This window comes from Lissotriton vulgaris, chromosome 8, assembly GCF_964263255.1.
Source record: "Lissotriton vulgaris chromosome 8, aLisVul1.2, whole genome shotgun sequence".
Classification (NCBI taxonomy): domain Eukaryota; kingdom Metazoa; phylum Chordata; class Amphibia; order Caudata; family Salamandridae; genus Lissotriton; species Lissotriton vulgaris.
The window spans coordinates 169,673,967-169,699,916 of NC_141696.1; the positions used below are offsets into that span (position 1 = coordinate 169,673,967).

At 43.1% G+C, this 25,950-nt stretch overlaps 1 protein-coding gene across 1 annotated transcript in view; it reads right to left on the reverse strand.

Annotated features, from left to right (window-relative positions):
* The window catches only part of RSF1 (remodeling and spacing factor 1), a 540,450-nt gene that overhangs the window by 457,168 nt on the left and 57,332 nt on the right, over window positions 1–25,950 (reverse strand). The window contains exon 4 of the mRNA XM_086933896.1: window positions 21,642–21,847. Coding sequence (XP_086790022.1) covers window positions 21,642–21,847 — 206 coding nt within the window. The remainder of the gene's footprint in view (window positions 1–21,641; window positions 21,848–25,950) is intronic.

Genomic DNA, 25,950 nt, shown 5'->3' on the forward strand with positions numbered 1-25,950 from the left:
CATGACTCAAATTTGGAAGACAGCCCTTGCAGATAATTGCCGCAATCAGAGTCTGGCTACAATTACAGAAGTTCAATTAAGAAACTAGAGAAATCACCCATGTGCAACATGATGCTCTCACAGTAAAGTGTTACAACATGATCACGCAGCGAGTGCATAGCTGCCAAGGTTTCAGATTGCTTTACATGGCAGCAGGCTGCGGCTCCAGGTGCCGACTCTCGGGATCTGCTCCCGTCATTCTAGAGCCGCCCTGCTGCAGAATTTCGCTGTGCTCCCCAGTAAGGCTGCCCCAGCCCTCATTAACCACTGAGATGCTGCGTTGTTCTAAATGCAGTTCTGACGGTCGCGGAAACATTACCTGCTTCAGCCTCAGCACGCAGGTGGTCAAAATGTGCGATTAATGCCTTTTAATACAGTGATGCGGACCACCACGTAAAAATGCATTCGCTTAACGCCTCATGTGTGGTACTTGGCAGGGCTGGACATTTCTAATTGACATGCTGTTGTTTATTTAAGGGTTTTCTTGGACTGAAAGGACTTACACAGGTCGCAGTCTGCTTCATGATGGTCCGACGAAAGACACAAGTTGCACACGTGGTGTTAATCGGTGTGCGGATACTTCACATGGGAACGCAGGCAAAATTTGAAGGGTGTGCGTTCCATCTAAAGGGTATCTTAGATGAAAAGGAGTGCATACTGAGACAGGTGGCGCCTGGAAGGGCGATCGGTTGGATCCTGAATAGACTAAATTTGAGAGCAGCGCAATGGGGAGAAGCACGATTGAAACAATACTGTTGAAGATAGTAATAGAATCAAAGAATAGTACCGATCTGAGTCAAAATACAGACCAGAGGCTCACACGTCCAAACCAGACGACAGAGAAAACCTATATAACAAAGAATTTGATGCCCATGCGCTGTATCACCGAAAGGAGGAGTCACTCGATCTTGTGACTCGAAAGACTTCTTAGAAGAAAAGCAGTTTGCACAACTACAAACCAAACCCTAGATGGCAGTAGTATGCAAAGCACGTGTATCTACAGCCACTCATACGATGGAAACAATCTATTATTCAAAGAAATGAAATGGAAATAGTAGGTGAATTCCCGTATCAAAGTAATTCCTTTTTATTGATGTCTTCTTTTTCAGAATTAAGACCTAGGAAGTAGACTTATCAAGCAAACCCAACATGCTGTTAGCACACTAAGTGATTTAGAAACTCTTTCCTTAGAACTAAGACTACCATTTATCAACATACACACGGAGAAATTGTCTACCTGGAGTGATGGTTCTTAGATTTATCTTGAGGAAAATACTTGAAAGCTATTTAAGAGAATCATGCAACTCTCTTTTTTTTTTATAAACAATTGTGTTGGTTTTTAAACATAAAATACCAGCAATAGTCAAGTACAATGTCTCAAATCATTTGTTTGACATTACCATATTACATATACAGGGAGATGAATTTACAGTACATGGTCCCCCAGATTCCACACAGCGCTTAAAGTTTCAGAAGGAATTAGGTTTACTCTATCTGCCCCAGCCATTTGCCCCAAACCTTACTATATTTTGCTGGACACCCTCTAGCTTTGAACAACGGTTTCTCTTGTGCAGAGCACCAGTCTACACCTCTGCGCCATTTCGCTATGCCAGGAGATTTCGCATTTATCCAGTTGGCTGCAATGTCTCGCTTGGCCACCATTATGGCAGTAGTAAGACATTTCTTGTTGGCTCGTGAGCCATCTACCCAGTCTGTAATTCCCAGGAGTATATTTAAGGGGTTATGCAGGCCCTCCCAGCCCAGAACCTCGGTGAGTTCTTTTTCTATAGAATCCCAGAAGCATGCAATGACAGGGCAGGCGCATACCATGTGAAAGAAGTCTGGCTAGTCTTGAGCACATCTCACAAAAGATGTGTTTGGCTTCATACCTGCACTAAAGAGGCTTTTGGGTGTTAGGTAGGTGGCATGTAAATAGTATAGTTGGATCAGACGGAGCCTGGCGGAAGTGGTGACTATCTTGGGTGCCATTAGAGCGTCTCTCCAGTCTTCTTCCTCAAGCGGTCTCACCCATTGCTCCCATAGGTTTCGTAGCCAGTCCACTGTATTTAGAGTGTTATTAGTGAGGGAGCAGTAGATACAAGAGACACCCCCTTTCCCAGGTTACCTGTCATAATCTGCACCTCATGGGGACTATACTCTGGGAGGGATGAGCCCTTAGGTACGTGCATGGAGAGTGCGTGACGCAGCTGCAGATATCTATAAAACTGCGAGGAGTGCAGGGAATAACTTGTTTGCAGGTCTTGGAAAGTACACATATGGTCACTCGTCCCCAAGCAGCGAGATACCAATATGGTCCCATGGTCAGAATCCCTTCAGGTCACTAACCTCCCGAAGCCAGGTCCCCTGCCAAAGTGGTGTGTAGTGGGTCAGTTTTCTCGTCTATTGGGTGTGGCGCAGGGAGGCACGCCAGGCTAGGAGACCCACCTGTGTCATCGTTGGCATTGTCCGGGGGACAGTTACATCGTACATCATCGCTTGGATTTTGGGTAAACCCAGCTCACCCAGTTCCAGCCTGAAAGATGGGTCCGACCAACCAGCATTGAACCAGTCATGCAGCGTGAGCAAGCGGGTTGCCAAATAGTATAGATATAGGTTAGTCATGCTGCAGCGCTCTTTTTTAACTGTCTATTTACAGACATATGAGAATGCAAACACTTTGCTTTAATTGAACTACCAAATATCAGTTGTTAATCAAGGCATTGATTCCCATTTGCCAAATTGCCACAGAAAATGAAGTTAATAATGCTTGAGGAGACACCAAATGCTCACACAAGGTAACATCCATAGAATGAGACCCTTTGTCAGTTGCTATTCCATACAAATAAATACCAAGCAGTCCAAAACAGGGAAGAGATCAAATTAGGTGTCTGATGTTGAACAATACAATTTCTTTAGAAATCCTAAAGCACATTGAATCAACAAAAGCAGCAAAATCCAAGAAGTGATTCTGAACATGTGGATTATTATTTATGTGGGTCCCTTACCTCTGACTGCCTGGGGAATGATTGGCAACCGATCTACTGTTGCAGGCTGAATAATTTGAGCCTTTTTGAAATACAGTTTGATAAAAATGTAACAATTATTGGCATAGATGCAGGGTATTTCCATAATCTACAAGTAGTTGTCAAAGGCTCCCTTGGTTCTTCTCCAATTAGTTGTGCCCGTTATGCACAAATTCAAAGACATAAAGGTATGTTAAAGTTGAAAATGGGGACTTGGAAATTAAATCGAAAGAATTACAAACTTCATAATTTGAAAATTAAATTACACACCTTCCTGTGTAGTCTGCAAATTACATGAGCTGTTTAGTATCTCCCTTTTGGCCCTCAAGGATTAATGTGTAGGATATGTGAATTAAGAATGAACTTGATTTAAACTGTCTTTTCTATAAAGCAATGAAAGACTTATATACAAAAATACACACCATGATTATGCACTATTGTTATGGATGAGGTCTAGAAGCATTCAATAGGGCATAAGCACTTTTTATTGTTCTAATAATATTCCAAGTTAACGCCCATTCCGGAAGCCATGTTTGAAGTTTCCAAACACACAAAAGGAGATGGGAGGAATGCATGCAATAAAAATCCAGCCATATGCATATCAGTCTTCACCCTGCTCCAATAGGAAAGGTCCAGCTCAAGCTGCCAGACAAGGTCATCCATGAACTAGAACACCAGCAATGCAAGACTGGTTTAGCCCTGATTGGGGGCTTCTCAGTTGGGTGTACCTTGGTTCAGGAACCATGTCTGGGCAAACCCTTGCCATCTACGGTGGTACATTCAGCACACAAAATGTAATTTTCGAAAAGCTCGTTTTAAGTCGAACAACTGGCAATCGCTTGAGGTAGCATTCCAACCCATTGTTCTTTTGCCCATTGTACCACCTCAGTTTGGACCCTTGTGGTAAGGAGAAAGTATCAGAAGCTGAGGGGTTTCCAAGAGGTAGTGCACCTGCCTATGTCATTGCAGATTCATTTGAGAATAAGATAGCACAATAAGATGTACATTCTCATCAGTCCTCGACAGCGTCAGCACCAGCATCAATAGAAATGAGATCGGAGTAGGGAATTGCTCCGAAATCGGGGCCAGCACCGGAGTCAGTACTGAATCCAAAATGAGTCGAAGGGGCACAGATGGTGTTGAGGGCAGAACCGCGTAGGAAGTCAGACTGGAGGCCCCTGCGGATTATTGGGTCCTGAAGGAACAGTAGACGGAGCTGGTATGGTGCAGTAAAACACGCAGTATAGCCTTCCTTAGGCTTTTATTTGCTGTTAAGTTGCAAACGGACCTGAAAAATCAGGGTGAGTCAGGACCAGAATCTGAATTAGCTCCAATGAAGATCAGGAGTAGGGCCGAGAGGCACGCTGTTGCTCTTGAGCTCTCTGATGTTTCAGAGTGGCAAAAAGAGGCTGTTTTCCACTTAGATTTCTATTTGATTAACCTGAAGACTTTGACAGTGATGACGACCTGCAAAAGGGGAATGACCTCTAGAGCATGAACAGGACAGTTCTTTTGACTTCGACGGGTTGTGGTACGGAGCCTTCTTTTGTTCGGCCACGTAGAGTTTGGCTCTTTTCCAAAGAGTTCCAGAATGGTTTTCAGGTTCAACTGGACGTAGTGGCCACAGGCCTTGTAGTCTTGGCCCGACCACAGGCACTACAAATGGACTTCATAAGGGTCCGTCACACATATCAACTAAGAACAGTCTCTGCTTGGTTTAAATCCTGTGGTTTTGGGGCGGAGGAGGGGGGGGGGGAACATATTCCTTGCGCACTTACCAGATTTTCTAAGCAAACTTTCATCCAAATACCAAGGAGAAGCTCCGGTTCCATGCCAGAAGGCATGGAAAGAAAGAAACCAATGTTAGAGCACATGGGTGTCGCTTATATGTGCTTCCACTCATCACTTTTTAAATGGAACAACAGTGGCGTGGAGTTGCATGACGCCACCTAGCAGCACACAGAAGAATTGCTCTGAAAGTTTCCAGACCAAGTCTGATGTCTGTTGATTTGTCACAAAGTAAGGAATCTGCGGGTACTAGTATCCATCAGAAAGTACAATCTAAATCAGACTTGGATTTCATAATATGAGTGGGACATCACTGATTATTTAGGATAAACTACAACATATTTTAAAACGTATTCCAATGAGTCAGACTTTTATATTCATGCAGGCAAATAAGCATGTAATTCAAGAAAGACCTTCTGTACTGGGCCACAGGGCCTTGAATTACTACGTATTCATTTTGAACAGAATGGTTACTTAACTGTAGAACTCACTGACCAGTCTCACTAAAGTAATGGTAACTATAAATACAGTTTTAAAAAACAACAGACATAACTAGTGTAGGAAATCCACCTTTTCTACATTGTCATACCAGATCTGTTTTTACTTTTGCAGGACCCTATATTTTTGCTGACTTTAGAACTATAAACAAGGTATCACTGCTAACCAGTGCTGAAGTTCCTCTGCTCTACTTTTTAGCATGGTAGAATTGGTATATTTAACTTCCCTATAAGTCCCTGCTATATGGTACAAAGTGTATCCAGGGCCCGGAAATTAAATACCACTTGGGGACTGGAGCACCTATTGTGTCATCCATTACAGTGGAAGCACAAACATTGCTTCAGGCCTACCATTGCAGCTTCACAGAAAAAGTACACAAAACAGCAGTTTAACCTGGCAGAATGAACCCACTTGACAGGTCAAAACCTTACTTTGAAATATTAAATGGTCACACCTATATAGACTTGCAACCCACAAGGCAGGGTACACAGTGCACTATCTTTAAAAGCAGGACATGAAGAAATAAAATGTTAGTCCTTACAGACAGTAGCACCCTAAAGCAGTTTTTCTCTGTGGCAGTCATAGCTGTCCTATGTAGGAAACCAGAGCACAGGTTAAAACACTAATACTGCATCTTGGGAAAGGGTCCAGCTAGAAAAATAATCAAACCACTATTTTATATTATTCTTAAACAGACCCCTCCCCCCCACCCTCAGGATATTGGGCATAGATTTGCAAATTTAGCAGCACAACATTTTTTATTTTGCAGCACACAAATTAACATTTTGCGGCATTATTATGGGACTTTATTTTACTCTTAATCATGCCCTTTCAACCTTAAAGCAATGGAATCTGTTTTAGCAGAGTATTCCACTTTGAAATAGGCATGTTTTAAGTTTCTGCAGCTTTACAGAAGCACAGCTCCAATCCTAACCTCGTGGGAGGGGACGATATTTCTCCCTGGGATGTTCTAGCGCCCATGTATGCACCCCTGCCGGGGCACCAGTGCATCTCGGATCCGTGAGACATGACACTTCTTCCTTCCTCAGGCACCCTAGGGCACAGGATCGTTGTGGGTGGAGACATTTGTGGTAGTGGAGTACGTTTTCCACAGTCACCTAGGCATAAGGTAAATCTTATACAAATATTAATTTGCGATCTGACGGGAAATCACAACTCTGCCCCAGTCATCACAAAAGAATGCATAATGATATCCCTGAAAGCAAACTCATGTACCCAAATATATATTTATTTTCAGTAAATCAGCTGAGAAATGACTTCTTAATGGGAGTCCGGCCGCCTCTCATGGTGGTCAACTAGGTTGGTTTTCAGGTCCCATGGGGGCGGATATTATATATTTAGTAATTTTTCACTTTTTAGTAATATCAGAATGTGAACAAGGCCTACAGTACTCAGTAAATCATTTAATATCTGCGGTTTGCTTTATTCAATAAAAACAGTCCATGGCCTTGGTGAAGATATGGTGGTGTGGGGAGCATATCAGTGCATAATTTTAATACAAACCTGACATTTTTGTAATTAATTGTTATTTTCCACTACCTTCCACCTACAACATTATATATTGCCTTGGCTGTCCATTCGAATCTGTATACCCAGTATACTAGTAGAGCTTTTTTATGTTTCAGGGCGGTACGTATGATAAAAAGGCAGCGATAATTAGCAAGCTCAAAAGTCAGGTTACCAGGACGTCTGCAGCTACTAAAATAATAACATATTGCATTTTATCGCATACAACACTCACACCCCTGCAGTGTTATGTTATGTTAAACTGTATTTTGTATAGCGTACGGCTACTCAGAGAGTGTCCCGACGCTTTAATTTGCACACCAATCATATAACATAACAAGAAAAAAAACACAGCAAAAGACAGAAAAGAAACCAACAGATCATGGGAAACTAGGAAGTAAAAAGCCAGGTTTTGAGCCCTTTCCTAAAAGCCAACAGGTTTGAAGTGCTGCGCAGGGTCACTGGTAGCTTATTATACAACTGGGGCGCCAGCAGTCTAAAGGAGCGGCCTCCAATGCGTGCCCTCTTGACACGGGGCACAACGGCAAGAAACAAGGCTTCTGACCTCAGCGACCTGGCTGGGTGGTAAAAGGTCAGTCTTTTTTGGAGGTATTTCGCTTCGGAGGCGTGCAGGGCTTTATGTGCCAGAGTCAAGGTCTTAAACATTATCCGCTTCCGGACAGGAAGCCAGTGCAATGCCTTCAAGAGGCACGAGGCTCTAGCACGGCGAGATAGTCCAAAAATGGCCCGTGCTGCTGAATTCTGGACCACCTGTAACCGTTGAAGCAGATACTCTGGCAGGCCGAGATACAAAACGTTGGAATAGTCAATTCTCGAGCCAATTATCCCCTGCACTGTGATCTTCCTGTGTTCCTCCGATAACAAAGGGAGAAACTTACGCAGCATCCGGAGCAGACCAAAACAGGTGCCCGTGAGGCCGACTATCTGTGAGCGCAGTGAGAGGCCGTTGTCGATCTTAATCCCAAGGTTTTTTGCCACCTGGGATGAACTTGCTGGTGGAAACATATTCTCAGGCCACCACACTTTCCAGTCCGGATCCGAACTGCACCCAAAAAAGAGGACCTCGGATTTGTCAGAGTTACACTTGAGGCTGTTATGTTGGAACCACTGAAATACAGCCTCAAGGCAACCCTGAATCCTACCTCCATCGAAATCCGCACCCTTCTCACAGGTGAAGAGGATCTGGGTGTCATCAGCGTAGGAAACGATCTGGGCCCCGAAAGACTCCGCCAAAGCCGCCAGAGGGGTCATGAAGATGTTAAATAGAGTTGGGCTCAATACTGAGCCCTGAGGAACTCCGACTCCCAATGGCGACATCTCGGCGGAGCAAGCAGAAGCCCAGACCGTTTGCCGACGGCCTGCCAGGAAAGAACGAAACCACTGGAGCACCGTCCCCCTGAGACCAATCTCTGAGAGTCTTACAAGAAGACCCTCATGGGGGACGGTGTCGAAGGCCGCCGACAGATCTAACATCACCAGCATCGCCCTGCCTCCCGAATCCAGCACCTCCTTAATCGCCTCCGAGACTTCTAGGAGGGCTGTTTCGGTACTAAGATTGGTGCGAAAGCCCGATTGAGTAGGGTGCAGTAGGTCATGGGACTCCAGGTAGTCGGCAAGCACCCTGTGCACATGCTTTTCAATGATCTTGGCGAAAGCAGGCAGGAGCGAGATAGGCCTATAATTCGCCAACACCTCCGCATCCAAACCAGGCTTTTTGAGCAGGGGGATAATCATCGCCTGCTTCCAAGACTGGGGAACCACACCCTGTACTAAAGAACAATTCAGCAGGAGGTTCACGTAAGGGTTAATGATAGCTGCCATTTTTGCCAGAAACTTGGCGGGGCAGGCATCCCGAGGAGAACCTGATTTAAGACAAGCCATCAGATCGAATGAAGCGGTCATAGAGAGAGGCGGGAAGACAGCCAAGGCCGCACAGTGGAGTCTTCAATTGAAACTCTGCAGCTGAGGCTATGAGAGTTACTTGGCTGTTGGCAAATGCAGGACATCTGGTGTAATACTCAATGAAGGTAGGAACACATCAGCCACAGGGCTGCTGAATTCTAGGTGTCACCAAGTAAAACATGGCAGTCACAGACAACGCAAACCATGCTCCCCTTCCAACGTTGAAAATACAGTTTCTGGGTCAATGCTTTCTTGATATTACTTTTTATTTTTTGTAAAGAACACCCCGCTTTGTGAATTTATTTACAAATCTCCAAAATAAGAAAATGTGTCCTGTATGACATTTTCGCTGGAAATGCTCCTACAGTGCCGAGGTGAGAGGCCACTTTCAGTGAAAAGAATCCCTCCAAACTAATGGAAATCCCTAGGTGCATCAGGAAGGTGGAGGCGGAACTTCCGCCACCCCACAAATTAATGAGCGACCCACTTGGTCTAAATGCCCCTATAAGTGTACACACACCTGCAAGCAGCAGGATATTCTGAATATAAGGGGATATTGCCTGCTATGGTGTTGCAACATAATGGATGTGTTTCTCTGTCAGCCCTTCAAAACCTGGGTTACAAGATAACATTAGAGGGGGGGCGTGGTCTGGCCACGCAGGAAGATGGCCGCCTGCTAGGAGAGCTCCGCCGAGGGACGGACCCCTGACGAGCTTCCTAGCTTTACCTTGTTCGTGTGGGTCGTCTCTGGGGCGCTGACTGCATTCGGAGGCCAATGGGGATTGCTGCGGTGGTTTCCTGACTCGACTGGCGGCTTCTGTTCCCGAGATAGAGCGGCGACTGTGAGGCGGCTGGTCCAGCGATGTGCGCTGCGGTGTTCGCGCGCTTCTGAAGCCGCGCCTCTCCTCAGCGAGGGCGGCGTTCTCCACAATAAAGGGCCACGCCTCCTCATGTTGTACGCCGCGCCCCCTCAGACGGTGGGGGCGCGCTTCACCAAGACCACAGTCTATCCTCTTCAACGCCTTTGCCTGCATTTTTGAGCAACCAGCGCCCTCCACAGCATTTTGTTCATTAATCAGTTAACAACACCCTTCATTGGGAAAAAGCACCATAAAAGGGAAAGGAAAAGTTATTTGTACACCTGTTTCTCTACTGAACAGCGTTCTCTCTCTAATTAACTATGTACAAATGACCAGATGTAATGGCAAAACCTGCAAGGCTACTGCTGCATGACTTATTATTACTCAAGGATTGCTTTTATTTACAGAAGCTGATTTGAATATCCCTTGAAAAGTCAGTATTAACGGTACAGGCAGATTTACTTGCAGAAGTACTGTTTCATCTTTCTCCTTGTCTCTAATCACCTGACTTTGACACTTTTATTCAGCCGATTTAGGAGACATATACGACTTTTGGGTCAGAGTTACTTGACTATCAGTCTTATCACCTCTTTTTAATATGTCATCCTGTTCCTCTACTGTGACGCTTTCCTAATTCCGCTTTAAAAGTTGCAGGCAGATGGGGTTTAGGAGAAGGAGGGCTGAATTTTCAGTTACAATTACCGCTATATGTTATTTACTCATGTGAATTGCTTTATATCTCATGTTTTCTTTGTGACAGTCCTGAGAATATGATACTTTACCTTCAAAATTCAGTGTGTATTCTCACATTACGTGCTATTACTTTGTCATTGCTGCATTGCTAGTCCATTGTCGTACTCATTTACTGTATTTCCATACTTTATTTCTGAGGTACTTTTGGCACGCATGACTTGATACTTTCACACTACTTTGGTTTAGTGGCATACTATTTATTATTTTGTGACAATACTATACTGATTTTTTTTTCAAATCTCAGGCATTAATTGTATGCTGTTCGCTTTGGTCATTCACTTGCTGCTCATATTTTATAAATCTTCCTGCTATTTGCTATATTTCATCATTGCCTCATATTCCAATATTCCTTCTATTCGCTATTGTAGACCACCAATACAAAGGTGCACGGAAATGTCTAATAATAGAAATGGTGGTCGTGGTCCTACACAAAAACTTTTTACTGATGTGGTTAAACAATCCTCTGCTTCTACAACTAAAGGTAATGGATCTGCGTCAACCTCCTGCACCGCAAGCTGCATCACCTCAGAGCGACAAATCCTTATCTGATACCATGCAACGCATTTTGCAAGAACTCTCTGGAGTTAACCGTCGACTGGAAGGTCTGGATATTGCTATGACTTCATTAACTGCAGAGACCAAGTCTATTAGGGCAGAACTCACTACTTTTCATACAAGGATTGACGTCATTGACTCTAAGATAGTGGATATAGAAGGTCGTCTGGATTCTATTCAGGGTTCAGATCAAGATCTGCTCTTTTTGCATAGTAAGATCATCGATTTGGAAGATCGCAGTCGAAGAGACAATATCCGCTTTTTTGGTTTTCCAGAAAATATAGAACAGCAAGATGTGAAGTCCTTTCTTTGTAATGCCCTTCCCACTCTGACTGGTATTTCTTTTACTCCTCCTATTGAGCTCCAACGTGCTCATAGACTGGGCCCACCACGTTCCGGTACTTAGGCAAGACCCAGGCCAATTATTGCTTGTTTTCTCCGACATGAGCAAACCAGACAGATTTTATCATTGGCTCGCACTCATGGCTCCTTCCTGTTTCAAGGTCATACCATCCATATGGCCGCAGACTTTTCTAAAGAAACGAATGAGAGGAGGAAAGCGTTTCTTTCCATGCGGCCCCAGTTAGGTAAAATGGACATTAAATATGGTTTATTTGAACCTGCACATTTCTGTATTACCAGGAATGGAGAAGTCCAAAGACTTTTATGATCCTGCACTTCTCCAACAGTTTCTGGACGATATCAAATCCAATGACATGGAGACTCAGTCTTCTTCCTCTGCTCAACCTCCTCAGTCTAAGTCCTCCTCTATGAATCTACCAACATCTCAATCATACACCTCTCCTGAATCTAGACCACGTGGCAGGGATCTTACTCGTCTGTCTCGTTTTCAGGAGGACAGGGATTCAGCTCTACGCTCTGTCTCCTCTCATACTACCACGCAACAGAGAGACAAGTCTAGATCGCCTCTTAAGACGCCTTCTGATGCTGACTGAATTTACTTTTATGCTCTAATATTTTCTCTTTTTTCTTATTCTATTAGTTTATAGCAGTATTTGTTGCTCACAATGCTTTGTTGTTTGTTTAGTCCACTGAGACTTTTATGCATTGTATAATATGATTCCTTATACTTCGTGTTCTGTATAATGCCTCATGGCTTACTATTATTATATATACGCTATTAACCCCTTGCGTGCGGCGGGAATTCCCCGCCCATGCTGACTCCGCCTTGCGCGGGCGGAGTCATGACGGACCGGTTCCGTCATCAGCACAGCTCACCCGTAGCTGATGATGGAACAGCTCCGTCATCAGCATGCAAGGGGTTAATATGTGATTTTCAGTTTTACAGTCATTTAATCATTTTCCGGTTCTGCTTATTATGTACTATAAGACTTATCTCCCTGTAGGCAGTTTTCCTTCCTTCCTATGCACTCTCCCTGTTATAGTGATGTTATTGTTGTTCGGATAATCACTCAATATTTAATTTATTAACTATTTCACTTTTGAATGATGTCTATTTGCTTCATTGTTTTCTATGTTTCGATTGTTTCTGATCATTGTCTTTTGTTTCTCTTTCATTGCATGATTTTATGGGAGTTTTTCCTCCTTGTCTTTATAGGATATCTCTCTCCCTCTTTTATGTGCCATTGTTGGTTTGTCTCCTTTTCGTGTTTTTCTTCTTCTTTTCCTTATCCTAATATTCTTGTCTAGGTCTTATTCTAAAGTCGCCTTTCTTTCTGTGATGTGATAACTTCTGTTCTTGTTTTATATTGTGTTTTTTGCCCCTCTGTTCTTTCATGGTTTCGTGCTACCCGTTCGGCCTCCTCACAGTAAATCTTTGTCTGTAGGCTTGATTCCAAACTGTCACCTTTACTGTGGTGGTCCTTTTTGCAATGCATTCTTTCCCAATGTTACTGTACTCGTTATTTAACGTGGCATTATTCATTTCCTTCAGTGCTCACTCTGCTTTGGATACTTTCATATATTTCTTAAAATAGATTCTGGTATTTTCCTATGCTTTTATTCCCATGCATCATTGTCTGTACTTTCTTTTAACTTCTCTCCACCTCCTTCTATTGGTGCTGGATTTCTCTATTCCTCTCATTTAACTTTCATATTTTTTTTTTCACTCTTATCTCTGGCACCTCTTTCATTATGCAATATGTCTCGCTTTTATTCCATTTCCCTTGTTTTTATTTTTCTTCTCCCGTTATTCTCTTATTGTATGATTCTTATATCATGATTTTTTCCATTTTTACTGCTTATATTTCATGATAATGGTATATGGGTTTCTATATTTTTCTTGTTGCAATCATACTCTGAATGCGTTTTACAGATTCACTTTTCTTACTTGCTCCCAGAATCCCCATTCTTCCTTGCTTGGAGGGGGTCCGGTCTCCCTTCGTGCTGCTGTAGGTGCACCCAGACCCGTAGTTAACAGTCTAGGTTTCCTTTTTCTTTTCTTTCTTTCTCATTCTCTTCTTTGTACCTTTAATACTTTTTCTCTCTCTATTCATATTTGCTCTGTCTCTTCCACTCTTCACCCTGTCTTTCTAATCTACTTTCCCCTCTTCTTTTCCTTCTCTCTTCTTCCTACTTGCCCAGAGTAACAAACTTCTTCTCTTATCTCTATTTACTTATTTTCTTTTATCTTTATCATCTTCTTGTTCAATTCTATTTTCATGTCTTCTATCCATCGGTTGTCGGTGATTTCCTGGAATGTTCATGGCCTCACCCACTATATTAAACGAAAGAAGGTTCTTTCTTATTTGCATTCTAAACATGTAGACGTTGCCTTACTGCAGGAAATCCATTTGGACGATATCGAATCTAGCAAACTTAGCAGGGATTGAGTTGGAACAGTCATTCATAGCAGTGTTTCTAAACCAGATCCCACTAATCCCAACCCTGTTCGTAAATGTGGGGTTGCCATCCTCTTTCGAAAGTCACTTCCTTTTACGATTATCAAGACATGGACTGATCCTGATGGTCGGTACGTATTTGTTAAATTGAAACTTGGAAATTCTTTCATTTGTCTTGGCTCTGTCTACGCTCCATTAGGTTCCAAGAAGCAATTTTTCCTTTGCCTCAACCGCCTCCTCACTGAAATAAATGCTACCCAATTTCTCATTGGGGGTGATTGGAACTTGGCTCCAGACCCTACCCTTGACAGAACAGGTTGCCTTGACACCGTCAATGCATCCGATAGAGCCATTTTGCGTGACGTTCTTTCTGATACTGGCCTTGTTGATCATTGGAGACTCAGTCACCCTCAAGATAAAGAATATACATTCTTTTCTTCTAACCACGGCACATTCTCCCGTCTTGATTACTTTCTTCTTTCACAACATACAGTCCGGCTAGTTACAGAATCGAAAATCCTAGAAGCAGCCATTTCTGATCACTTCCCTATTTTCTTGTCTCTTGATTTGGGCCTCTCCAATCCAGGGCGCAAGTCCTGGCGTCTGAGCATCAATAAATATAAAACACCAACAGGTAAACTTCTCTACAGTCACACATGCGGGAATACCTTTTGAATAATGAGGACTCACTTTCCTCTAAACGACCGGTATGGGCAGCTGCTAAGGCAACTATTAGAGGCCAACTTATGCGGGACGCTGCTCTATATAACAAAAAAAACGCTACCAAACAGGCTGTATTGGAAAAAGATATTAGCCGACTTTCCTAATTATATGTCTCAAAACCAACCCTTCAAAACCGTAAATTGTTAGAGCAGGCACGCATGTCTCTTAATAGTCTTTTTACTTCTAAGGCCGAATATGCCTTACAAAAGATGAAAGGGCTTCACTATGAGCAGGGTGAAAAAGCTGGCCGACTGCTGGCTGCGCAACTACGCCAGAGGGAGGCTGCTATGGCAATTCCCGCTATTAAATCAAGTTCTGGCGTTATGCTTACTCGACCGCAAGACATCGTTGATGAATTTGCTTCATTTTACAGATCTCTTTATTCACCAAGCACTCACATAGACACTTCAGAGATGTCAAATTTTTGGGATACGGTACATCTTCCACGATTCTCTGATGATGGTAGAGCTCTAATTGACGGAGCTATTACGAAGGAGGAAATTTCCTCAGCTATTGCTACCTTGCCGTACCATAAAGCACCAGGCGAGGATGGTTTCCCGCCTGAATTTTTCAAATGGACTGGTCAGAGTATGGTTGATACTCTTCATGCCGCATTTGCAGAAGCCACAGAGGAATCTTCTCTTGGTTCTATTTCCAACAAGGCCATCATAGCTGTTTTACCAAAACCTGGTAAAGATCCTCTGCTGTGTGGTAGTTATCGCCCCATATCTCTCTTAAACTCTGATGTTAAGATTCTTGCGAGTATTCTCGCATCTCGTCTTCGTAAGGTTTTACCTTCTTTAATCCACAATTCACAGGTAGGCTTTGTTCCTGGTCGTTCATCTCGAAATCATTTACGTACTCTCTCTCATGCTTTATGGTCGGCTAAAAATCTCGCTAACAATGCCTTACTCCTTTCTTTGGATGCCGAAAAAGCATTCGACCGTATTGAGTGGGAATATCTTTTTACCATAATGCAACGATTTGGTTTAGGCGACCAATTTGTAGCTAAGGTACGTCTGTTATATGATAGTCCTTCAGCTCAAGTTAACTGCAGCGGTTTTCTTTCTACTCCATTTCCAATCAGACAGGGTACTCGTCAAGGTTGTCCTCTTTCCCCTCTTCTTTTTCTTTTGGCAATGGAACCTTTGGCTGCTGCAATACGTCAATCACCCGCTGTGGTTGGTGTACCTCTTCCAATTTGTCATTCAAAAATTTATTTATACGCGGATGATATTCTTCTCACACTTACTGACCTTCCCCGCTCTCTCCCTGCTCTCCTTAGTATCATAAATAATGTCAGCAGCATGCTTAAGGACCCCTTTTAGCATGGGCAGGGTCTTGACTGTTCTTTCAGAAGTGGAAAAGGTGTCGACCAGAAAGTCTTCCTCCACAGGGTCAGCATGTAGGTCGACGTTATGATTACTGGCCGCTCTTTCAATAAGGGCGTTAAAGGCAGTAGTGTCCTCAGTAGGAGATGTTTTCACACTGTACACATGAGTGTCAGGGGCAGTTTGCGGATCCCTTGAGTCAGCCGGGTCTGCCCATGGTTGGTTTTGATCATCGGGATCAGTGTCCACATGATAAGCGTCATCCTCATGTTCGTCATCCCCTGCATCCACATCTGAGTATGTGGGTAAAAAATTCTGTGGTTCTTGTCCATAGGAATGGAGGGGTTCCACAAGAGCCGGTGACGTTGTCGAAACCCTCTTCTTCTTCAAAGGAATCCTAGATGACTCCATGGGTGTTTCTGGTATTATTTTCCTTTTATATATGGACAGTCTACCAGTTTCCGAGTGAACTGCCTCGACTCCTGGTCTTCAGGCTCCTCCGTAGCCTCCAGTTCCGTCGACACTTGTTTAATGGCGCCGAAACCTCTTTTCGGATCGAATATCTTAGGACGCACTGAGGGTGGCAACCCGAATTTAATCGGTGCGGACGCGGTCTGAACGTGTCCGACCAGTTTCGGTGTTGGGGCCTTCTTTGACCCGACCGCTGTAGCCTTATCCTGGATGCGTTGGAGTGACTCCGACACTTCCTTGGCTATGAATGGACTCGGCTGCGTCGACTCGACAGGGTCCTTGGAGCCAGCCTTCGTCTTGTCCGCAGGCCTCGACCGAGGATCGATCCAGTCTTTCGGTTCGAGTCGTTTGTGTTTGTGTGTTCGTGTGTGTTGACTCCTTTCTGCGTCGGCTTTGTTGGTTCGACAGCCTTGACCTTGGTCTTCGGTGCCCCAACCGTCGGTTCGATGACCTTCTTGAGCTTTCCGGCATCGACGGCCATTTTCTGTTTCTTCGGCTCCGAGGGGTTTGAGGCCTTGGAGTCAACCAGAGTTAGTTGCACTTTCGGTTTCGGCTTTTGCAGTGACACTTTCGGTTTCGATTTCTTTGGATCGACCGATGTCGGTTTTGAAACCGATGGCTCTTTATTAATGTTCGAAGCCGGGCCTTTATGCGGGGCTGTAGAACGAGACTGTAGATCTCGGGTAAGGCCTAGTGGCGATCCCTCGACCTGAGCCTTATTGAGTGCGTCATCGTCGGCCCCCGTATAGCCGGGTGGGCCTAGCTCCTCGCCTGAGCTTTCTTCTACGACACAAAGGGCCTCTGCGTCGTCTCCTACCTCTTCGACAACGTTTTCGTCTTCTTCTTGTACCTCTTCGTCTTCGGCGTCATACTTAGAGTCATGGCCCGAAGTCGGATCGGAGCGGTATTCCTGATCCTCCAGATCAGCGACCTCTTCGTCTTCGGTCCCGAAGATGTTGTCAGGAACAGGCGCTGACCTTTTCGACTCCAATCGAGCTGCGCGTCGAATCCGAAGAGTTTTCTTCGACCTGAACCGGGCACAGGCCATACAGTTGGCTTCGTTGTGATCCGGGGACAGGCACTTGTTGCACACCGGGTGGACATCGATGTGCGGGTATTTTGCATTGCAAAGTGGACACCTCTTGAATGGACTTCTTTCCATTGTAGATGGAAGATCGGGTCGAGTGTGGAAAGAATATCGTCTGATTCCTCGATGTCCTCTCGAAACAAAGGTACCGGCACCGAACGAAACGATAGCGACGCTGTCGAAAGCCTTTTGGCTTTGTAGAAAGTTTTTCTAACTTGAGTTAAGATAGTAACATCCGAACCCAATGGCGAATAAAACAATCTGAGGATGGAGAGGATGCCCATGCGCACTGTAGTCCAGGGGAGGAGCCACCTATCTTGTGATACTTCGAAGACTCTTCCAGGACAACAATGTGCAATCATCCGGACCCAACACTAGGCGGCGATCTATGCACAGATATGAATTCAGCAGCCCACATGCCTCGAACCTACCTTTACAACGCATTCCACTACAACGCATACTACATTTACAACACATACTATTACATTGCATGTATGGTAAGTATTGGATAGTGTAGGGGTAAAAATTACTATTCTAACTTCAGGGGGTGCAGCAGTAGGGTAAGTGTTGGATAGTGTAGGGGTAAAAATTACTATTCTAACTCCAGGGGGTGCAACAGTAGGGTAAGTATTGTATAGTGTAGGGGTAAAAATTACTGTTCTAACTCCAGGGGGTGCAACAGTAGGGTAAGTGTTGGATAGTGTAGGTATGCGGTGTAATGGTATGCGTTGTAATGACTGCGTTGTAATGACATGCGTTGTAGTGGTATGCGTTGAAGTGACATGCGTTGTAATGGCTGCGTTGTAATGGCATGTGTTGTAATTGATGTTGCGTTGTAAAAGTTTCGTTGTAAAGGTAGTGCGTTGTAAAAGTTGCGTTGTAAGTGTTGTTTCCCCTGGACACACAAGATCGATGCGCATTTCGGTGGGTTAAACACAAGACGTGAACCACCTTCTTCAGGACCTTGTCCAAATTGGGCACAGTATCACACAGGCAAATAAACAGGGGGAACTAGTTTCCTGCATTGTACATTCCAATATCCAAGACTGGTACGACGGAGTCTTTATAGAGGGTAGTGGCCACTTTGCCTTATTTTCAAGTTTTAGAATGTACGTGTGACCGTAAACATTTCTTGCAGGACCATGGCAGAGACAAAATCGTGAATTATATTATTACGTATATTGCTGGATCTTATATCTTCTATAATATATGTAGTTACTGAATGAGGGACTAAGTCAGCCACCCTAGGAGGTGACAACCCCACAAAGTGGTCAGAATACTCAATGAATGTGGCCTGTGATGGAGATTCCGGATATAGCGATAGGGTCCTTCAAAGTGCTCCACGTCCCTCCATAGATGCAGGGCCTTGATGCTACAGCTGGACAGCAAAGGATTTAACTTTGCCCATTAGGGGAGACAAAGGCATCAAATCCGATTATAAGCAGAGGCAGGGAAATATGACTATTCTGAACGCCTTCCCTGCTGGGTACATTCCCCGCTGTGCTGGGGGCGCGCTCAGCGCCCCCATGCTCATGACGAGCTCAGCTCGTCATGAGCTACAGTGCTCCTGTGCTCATGACGAGCTGAGCTCGTCACGGCCACACCCGTTTCTTTAGAACGTTCAGCACAGCAGGGGAATTAGCCCAGCGTGTGAGCGTTCTAAAGGCCATGACGAGCTCAGCTCGTCATGAGCACTGGAGCACTGTAGCTCATGACGAGCTGAGCAAGGGGTTAAAGTGTCATAAGGACAATAGGTATAATGTAAGGGACTATAGATCTACACTAGGTGTGCAGGCTTACCCCTAAATTGAGATCTCGCTGGACCATGTAGGTCTAAGAGGGGGAGGGGGCGGGGGGGAGTCTGTACTTTAGTGCACATTTTGCCTATAATATGCAATACTGTTTAAGCACCACAGACTTTCGGTACGCACTACAGATCTATACAATGAATGTCCACTCACATTATAAGACTGGTCTTACCCCAGGTGCACAGCAGCTGCCTCATCATAAAAGGTTGACACTGGTGGTTAGCAATAAGCCCCTTTACCATGAATATACAGTGAGTGTCAAGTAGTGAGGCCGCTCACAGCAAAAGTCCAAAAACTGGATAGTCAAAAGAAAAAATCTAGGAGGATTACGTGCGCAGAACCCGCTTTGCAATACAAAGGGAATCAGCAAGGAGATACGCTGTTGGACTAGGAGTTCTAAAGAGGAAATGCCACATCTTGATTTACAATACTCTCTCCGCTGAATAATTTTTCTTTGTGTTGTGTCTAGTGTTACCCCCTGATAGGATAGAATCTGCACAGGGGCTACGACTGACCTTTGAAGGTTTACCTGTAAGCCAAAGCAATGCGAAAGCAGGATTTGTGTCTGCAAATCCTGTAACACTTTCTGTGGTTTGTAGGTTTTTACCAGTCAATCATCAAAAATGAATAGCTGAATATTCTCAGTCAATGGAGATAGGCTGCCATTACTATCATGAACATAAAGAATGTCCGAAGGGCAGGTTTCAGACCAAAGGGTAGTACTGCGAATTAGAAGTGGTAATGCCCTACTACAAATTACAGATAAGTTCTCTGTCTTCTTGCAACATAATTGTGAACTTAGGTAATATGTTGGTCAGTGCACATGCAATTTAACTGTTTGAGATGTGGGATAATTCAATGGAGCGCAAGAATAATCTACTTGTTCGCAAGATGCAGCTCAAGGATTGATCTGAACTACTTCTTTGGCGTTTTTTCGAAACCAGAAAATATCTTGAATAAACGCATTTCCCTATGTTGGGAAAAGAGACTGGTTCCAGTGCTCATTTCTGTATCAATGGTGAGGTTTGGCAAGATGGAATTTTGAAAATGGCTTTGGTGGTACAAGATGGTGGAAGGGCCTACAAACATAGTGAGTAACTATCTATTACAACAGTTAGCATGCATTGGACTTCTGTGACTTTTTCTGCTGCTCTTTTAGATATTGTATTGTGTCACACCCTTCACCCCCCACTGGAGTGGATGACTGAAGCGGAATGAAGCAGAAGTGAAAGCTAGCCGTTGGAGGGTGTTCACCCTGATGAGTCGGTGAGTTAGTTCTGAGATATTTTATTTCTCGAACCTCACCTTTGGTCCTTGTGGTGCTGCTTAATTTGCTGTTGTTGGTTGGGAAAACAATGGACAGTGCTCTAGCAAGAACAGAGCCTGAACCGTGATCTGTTGAATCTCATCTTTGCCTCAACACCAGCTGCTTCTAGTGTCTGCCTCCTTCATCTTCTGCATATCTTCTTTGAGTGTACAGGTGCAGTGCAGAGTCTGAAAAAGGAAATTGTAATATCTTCTACTGGGTAAGACAAAACCAACATGTCTTCTCTGTCTTTCAGATCATTTTGACTTGTTTTTGGCAAGATTCACATTCCTTGACCAAAAGTGTGGCTGGGAGACAGACCACACATACCTCTTAAATGTCTTTAGCAGCTTTTCACTTTCTACAAGAAGGAACTTCACGAAAGGTGAAGGCAAGGTGTTGGAAATAAAGTGAAAATAAATGGAAAACACCTCTAAATGCTTTCTAGTACCAAAAGGTGTTGAGCAAAGTATAAAAATCTCAAATTCTGAGAGGAATTGTCGACAAACGCAAGTTTGAGAGACCACACAGAGTGTTCCAGGGTTTCCTTACATAGAACTAACTCTATAAGGCAACACATGTACAAGGCGTTATGGGATACGAAAGCCTCTGGACTCTTTAAGGGGCAGAGTACTGTTTTTACTCTTAACATAGAAGCCTATCAGTCTGCTCTTTTCCTCTCTATTTAGAGATGATTAGCAAAAGGATATATTTTTAGGTGGTGCAATGAAGTTTTCAGAAAACCATTTGTGACCATATGTATATTAAATTCTCTAAATATTTCGAAATGTTTGCCTGAATAGGTTTTTTGCAGGTGCTTCTTTGCATTTCGTCTTGCTGAACTCTTCCAACCTCTCACAATCTGAAATACTGGGTACTAGTATACCAGGGTGCCTGAAAACAGTGTAGAAATATTCTTGGTCCCTGTAAACAGAGAATTTTATTAATGTTCGTGACTATCAGTGATGGTTTTACGATGCAGAAATTACAATACTACTTGCATGATATGGGCATCACAATTATTTGTTATTTAATATACACATGCCCCAAAGCAGTGCTCTGGTACAAGATCCCTGATGAGTTTTGACAGTATTTCATGCACACTGTTATCATCCCCAAAGATCTACCTGACAATGCATTTCCATGAAGATCCATCCTGATCATCTTGCTCTTCTATATACATTCGGATATTGTGGTCTTGATCCAATTGGTACCAATACATTAAGCCATCTTTATCTCGACCAATTGGCTGCAAACGCATTGCATCAGCATCCTCCTCGTTAATGAAATTCTTGAACTTTACATTGTCATCAAATTGACACTCGCAGAGATGCTGGAATTAAAATTGTTAAAAGGAAAGGCACATTTATTAATTGAACATACTTTTTTGCTATCACAGCAACATAAACAATGGTGACTATTAAAAATCAGTTAAATATGCCAAAGTTGATCTGCCTGTGAGTGACCAAAGACATGAAGGTTACACCTTATGTTTCTAAGAATACGTATCAAAAGAGGAGTGGTGATATGTTTGAAAAGTTCAAAGACGGGAGGGAGCAACATGCATACCAAGTTCAGTGGGCATCACAACTTTGCATTGTTTAAGCCCTATATGTTTATGAATTTCCCCAACAATTTAAAACAGAACAAAATGATAGCACTAAATTGCCAGGAGAAATATCATGCGCGGGCTGAAACGACAGAGTGAGCAGAATTTCTTTTAAGAATGCTGAAAAGAACTATGTGGTGTGAGCAATTGGCTGTTTCTTAGTTGGAAAAACCACAGTTGATGGACCGAATGCAGAACAATGTCATACATTCACCCCAGTACAGAGATCTGGGCCCAAATCCATCGGTTTTTCATATGCAAATCAGTCTGACCCAGTCACCCCGAATGGGATGGGAATGCTCAGACGTGAGTCCCATGCTCTCCACACCACTGGATTCAAGCAAGCCGGGCTGAAGACGGCTGGAATGCCAGAAACCAGTCCTCTGAAGCTTGTTTCCGGTCCAGGGAAGGCATGGCTTGGCAGTTCGGGCTGAACTGTTCCCATGAGGCACAGGGTCAGACTGATTTGCATATGGCTATGTCTGAACTGGGGTGGTGTGGAGTGCAAAAAACGATGAATTTAGGCCCAGATCTCTGTACTGGGGTGAATGTATGACATTGTTCTGCATTCTGTCCATCAACTGTGGTTTTTGCATTTGTCACCCCGAGTGGGATGGGTATGCTCAGACGTGAGTCCCATGCTCTCCACACCACTGGATTCAAGCAAGCCGGGCTGAAGACTGCTGGAATGCCAGAAACCGGTCCTCGGAAGCTGGTTTCCGGTCCAGGGAAGGCATGGCTTGGCAGTTCGGGCTGGACTGTTCCCATGAGGCACAGGGTCAGATTGATTTGCATATGGCTATGTCTGAACTGGGGTGGTGTGGAGTGCAAAAAAACTATGGATTTAGGCCCAGATCTTGGACTGGGGTGAATGTATGACATTGTTCTGCATTATGTCCATCAACTGTGGTTTTTGCATTTGTTTTTTAGTTGGACTAAATCAAATCTTCTATAAATGATTTGAGTTATGTGCTCTGTTCCGATAAGGAACACAAAGGATGAAATTCACAACATCGGGCACCACTTTATAGGGCTCAAGCTAGCAACTTCAAATGATAAAACAGTCCCACGTTGAAATCAAGCGAAACTATGCTTACTCTATTTCAAGACATTTTTCCAATAGTTACATTAAATGCTATTCTAATGGACTACCAATATCAATAGCAGTTGAATCTTGGACAAAGGAAAAGCAAGAAGCATGTTTCTACAAATATAAAGTCCTTTACATTAGAGGATACTGTATATCTCTCTTTTGTCTCTTTGATGGGAGTCATTTTGTCACCCTTTGTTCCTTCTATAGCAGTCTTAGGAGGGAAGAGCTCAAATTAATGTTTCAAGTAAGATGTAGGCAATTGAATATGAAAGCTAGGGTGTACAACAATCTGCTTCTTTTCTTTGCTGTAGCACAGATCTGAGCGATACATGGAAGCAGCAAGGTTGGCTGTTTGTATGCATTAACACAGGCTATAGCAGGGTTAATGAAACAAAGCTGGAGGAGGTGGCCTTTTTTTAACACTTTATATCACAATTTAGAGTAACAGTATACTAGGTGCTTACATAATTTACCACGCTTTCATCTAATTCTTGTTTGAATCTACTACTAAGAGCATTATATGTGACGTATGTATGCTCAACTCTATATAAAACATAACTTGCTTAATTGTGTGCTACTAGTCAGACATAGAATAATTTCTAAATATTACAGAAAATATAAAAATATGTTCAGCGCACAGGGAATTAAACTCAGCCTACATAATGATTGACTTACTAATTGTAGTGTCAAGGAGTATAACAAAATAGGCAAGGGAAGTTAAAAGCAACTGAGCAATGACAAAGAAAATTTATTTTGGCTTTTGTAAAATAAAAACACTTTGGAGTGGAGTTAGAGCTGCCTCACTGTGGTAACCTTAGTCTGCCCCAGAATAGCATTATGCATTGGCAGTCTTCAGTTTTCTGCACACATGAAATCAAATTTTTTTTCCAATACAATGTGTGCTGCATGAAGGGTATGTTAAAATATAAAGCATTCAGCACCCCTGCAGATATGGTAACTTTAAGATAAGATGCTGAGCGCAATGCAATCAGTCAAGATCAACAAGCTGAAATGCTTTCATAAAACTATAATTCTCAATTGATATTTGAATAAATGAAAACATATTAAAAAAGTATTAATAGCATTAATTATTTATTTCAATGTGAACCTTTCTATAAAAAACATACGAAATTTAAAGCAAGATTTTGGAGATCTTACCACCATTTCAAAAAAGTGTCCTCTTTTGGGGGGTACATATTGTGTAGGCACCACTATTGACTGGATTATCTTAACACTTGTTTTATTTATTGAAGATCGATAGTATTTCTAAAAGAAATACTATAATAGCAAATCAACTGTACAAGATTGTGTGGAATGGATGGTTATATAGAGCCAGGAATTTAAAAGTATTGTAGATGAGGAGTGCAAACTACAGACAAATCTTTACATACATTAATATGCTAGACATTATATACTACACTATTGCCGGACCGCTGGAGCTATAACAGATTTGGAGTTGTTGTTGAATGTACCCTAATGAGCTACTGTTGACAGAGTTTGTGTGCATCCCCCTTTGAGAAGGTGAGGTTTGAGAGCAGGAAGGGAAGAAATGGCTCTAAGGTCAGGTTTGAGAGAATTCCAAAAAAGTGTGGTACCAGAAAGAGGAGATTATTGTTAGCAAAGCACAAAGGTCGAGAAGCCAGGTGTCAAGTTGAGATTTTGACAATTAAGGGAAAAGATAGTAAAATTAACTGAACGTTAAACTGCAAAGAGTATAATGAGCCCTGCCAGTAGGTGAGCCAATGTAGAGGAAGAGTGAAGAGTGAAGAGCACAAATGCAACCAAGTTTAATAACTTGGCCATGGCAAATAATGCTTATTTTGGAAGATTGACAAGGAGACAGTGGGATTAGTCTAGTTTATCTATGACTAGGATGTCAATGGGGGAATTCAGGAGCATGGAACGACATAGAGGGGCATATGTTCCAGAAAAGTTGTTTATGTGCTGAAGAAAAAGAGTGTGTGCATGTCAAATAATATACGAAGAAGCTTGACAGAAAGGGAGTAGCAAGAGGATCAGATTTAACCACATGGCTGCTAGGCGTTTTCCCGTCCTGCGCTGAAAAATATAAAACACCATAAATCATGACGAGCTGGCCTTGTCATCCGCGCACGGCAGGTAAGCGCCATGACGAGCCCAGCTCGTCATTAGCTTCGAAGGGGTTAACAAATTAAATGACAATAATGAAAGAGAGATTATGTTAGAAAATACTAATAGGATTGATATTTTTTTTAAACTGAGAGTTGCAGCAAACAATACGGAGTAGATACTCCAGGAGCTGAACATCCTACCACCCTCATCACCCTCTAAGCAAGCTAAACAAGACATGCTGTAGTGGCTGACACAAAGCAGGACACATTAAATGAGGCAATTTTCAAGCTGGAGTCCAGAATCAACACAAAAGAAGACCATGTGAGGCAACTACAGATCAAGTCTTTACCATTGGCCTAAAAAACATAAGAGAAAAAGGTGGACTTATAAAAGAACAAGGCATTTTCTGGATGCAATAAAAAAACTGGAAAACTTGATGAGATCTACTCTTGGATTATCAGCTTCCAATTGGGAGTTGAACAACTGATACTCTGCTCTCTGTCAAAATTAATAGAATAGTACAGTTTTAATCAGAAGGGGTTTTACCTCAACATCATACACTATGATCATATCTGAAATACACATATACCGCCTACCTGCACTAGACTGGTTCCAGAGAAAAGTCAGAAAGAAGCGAAAGGTT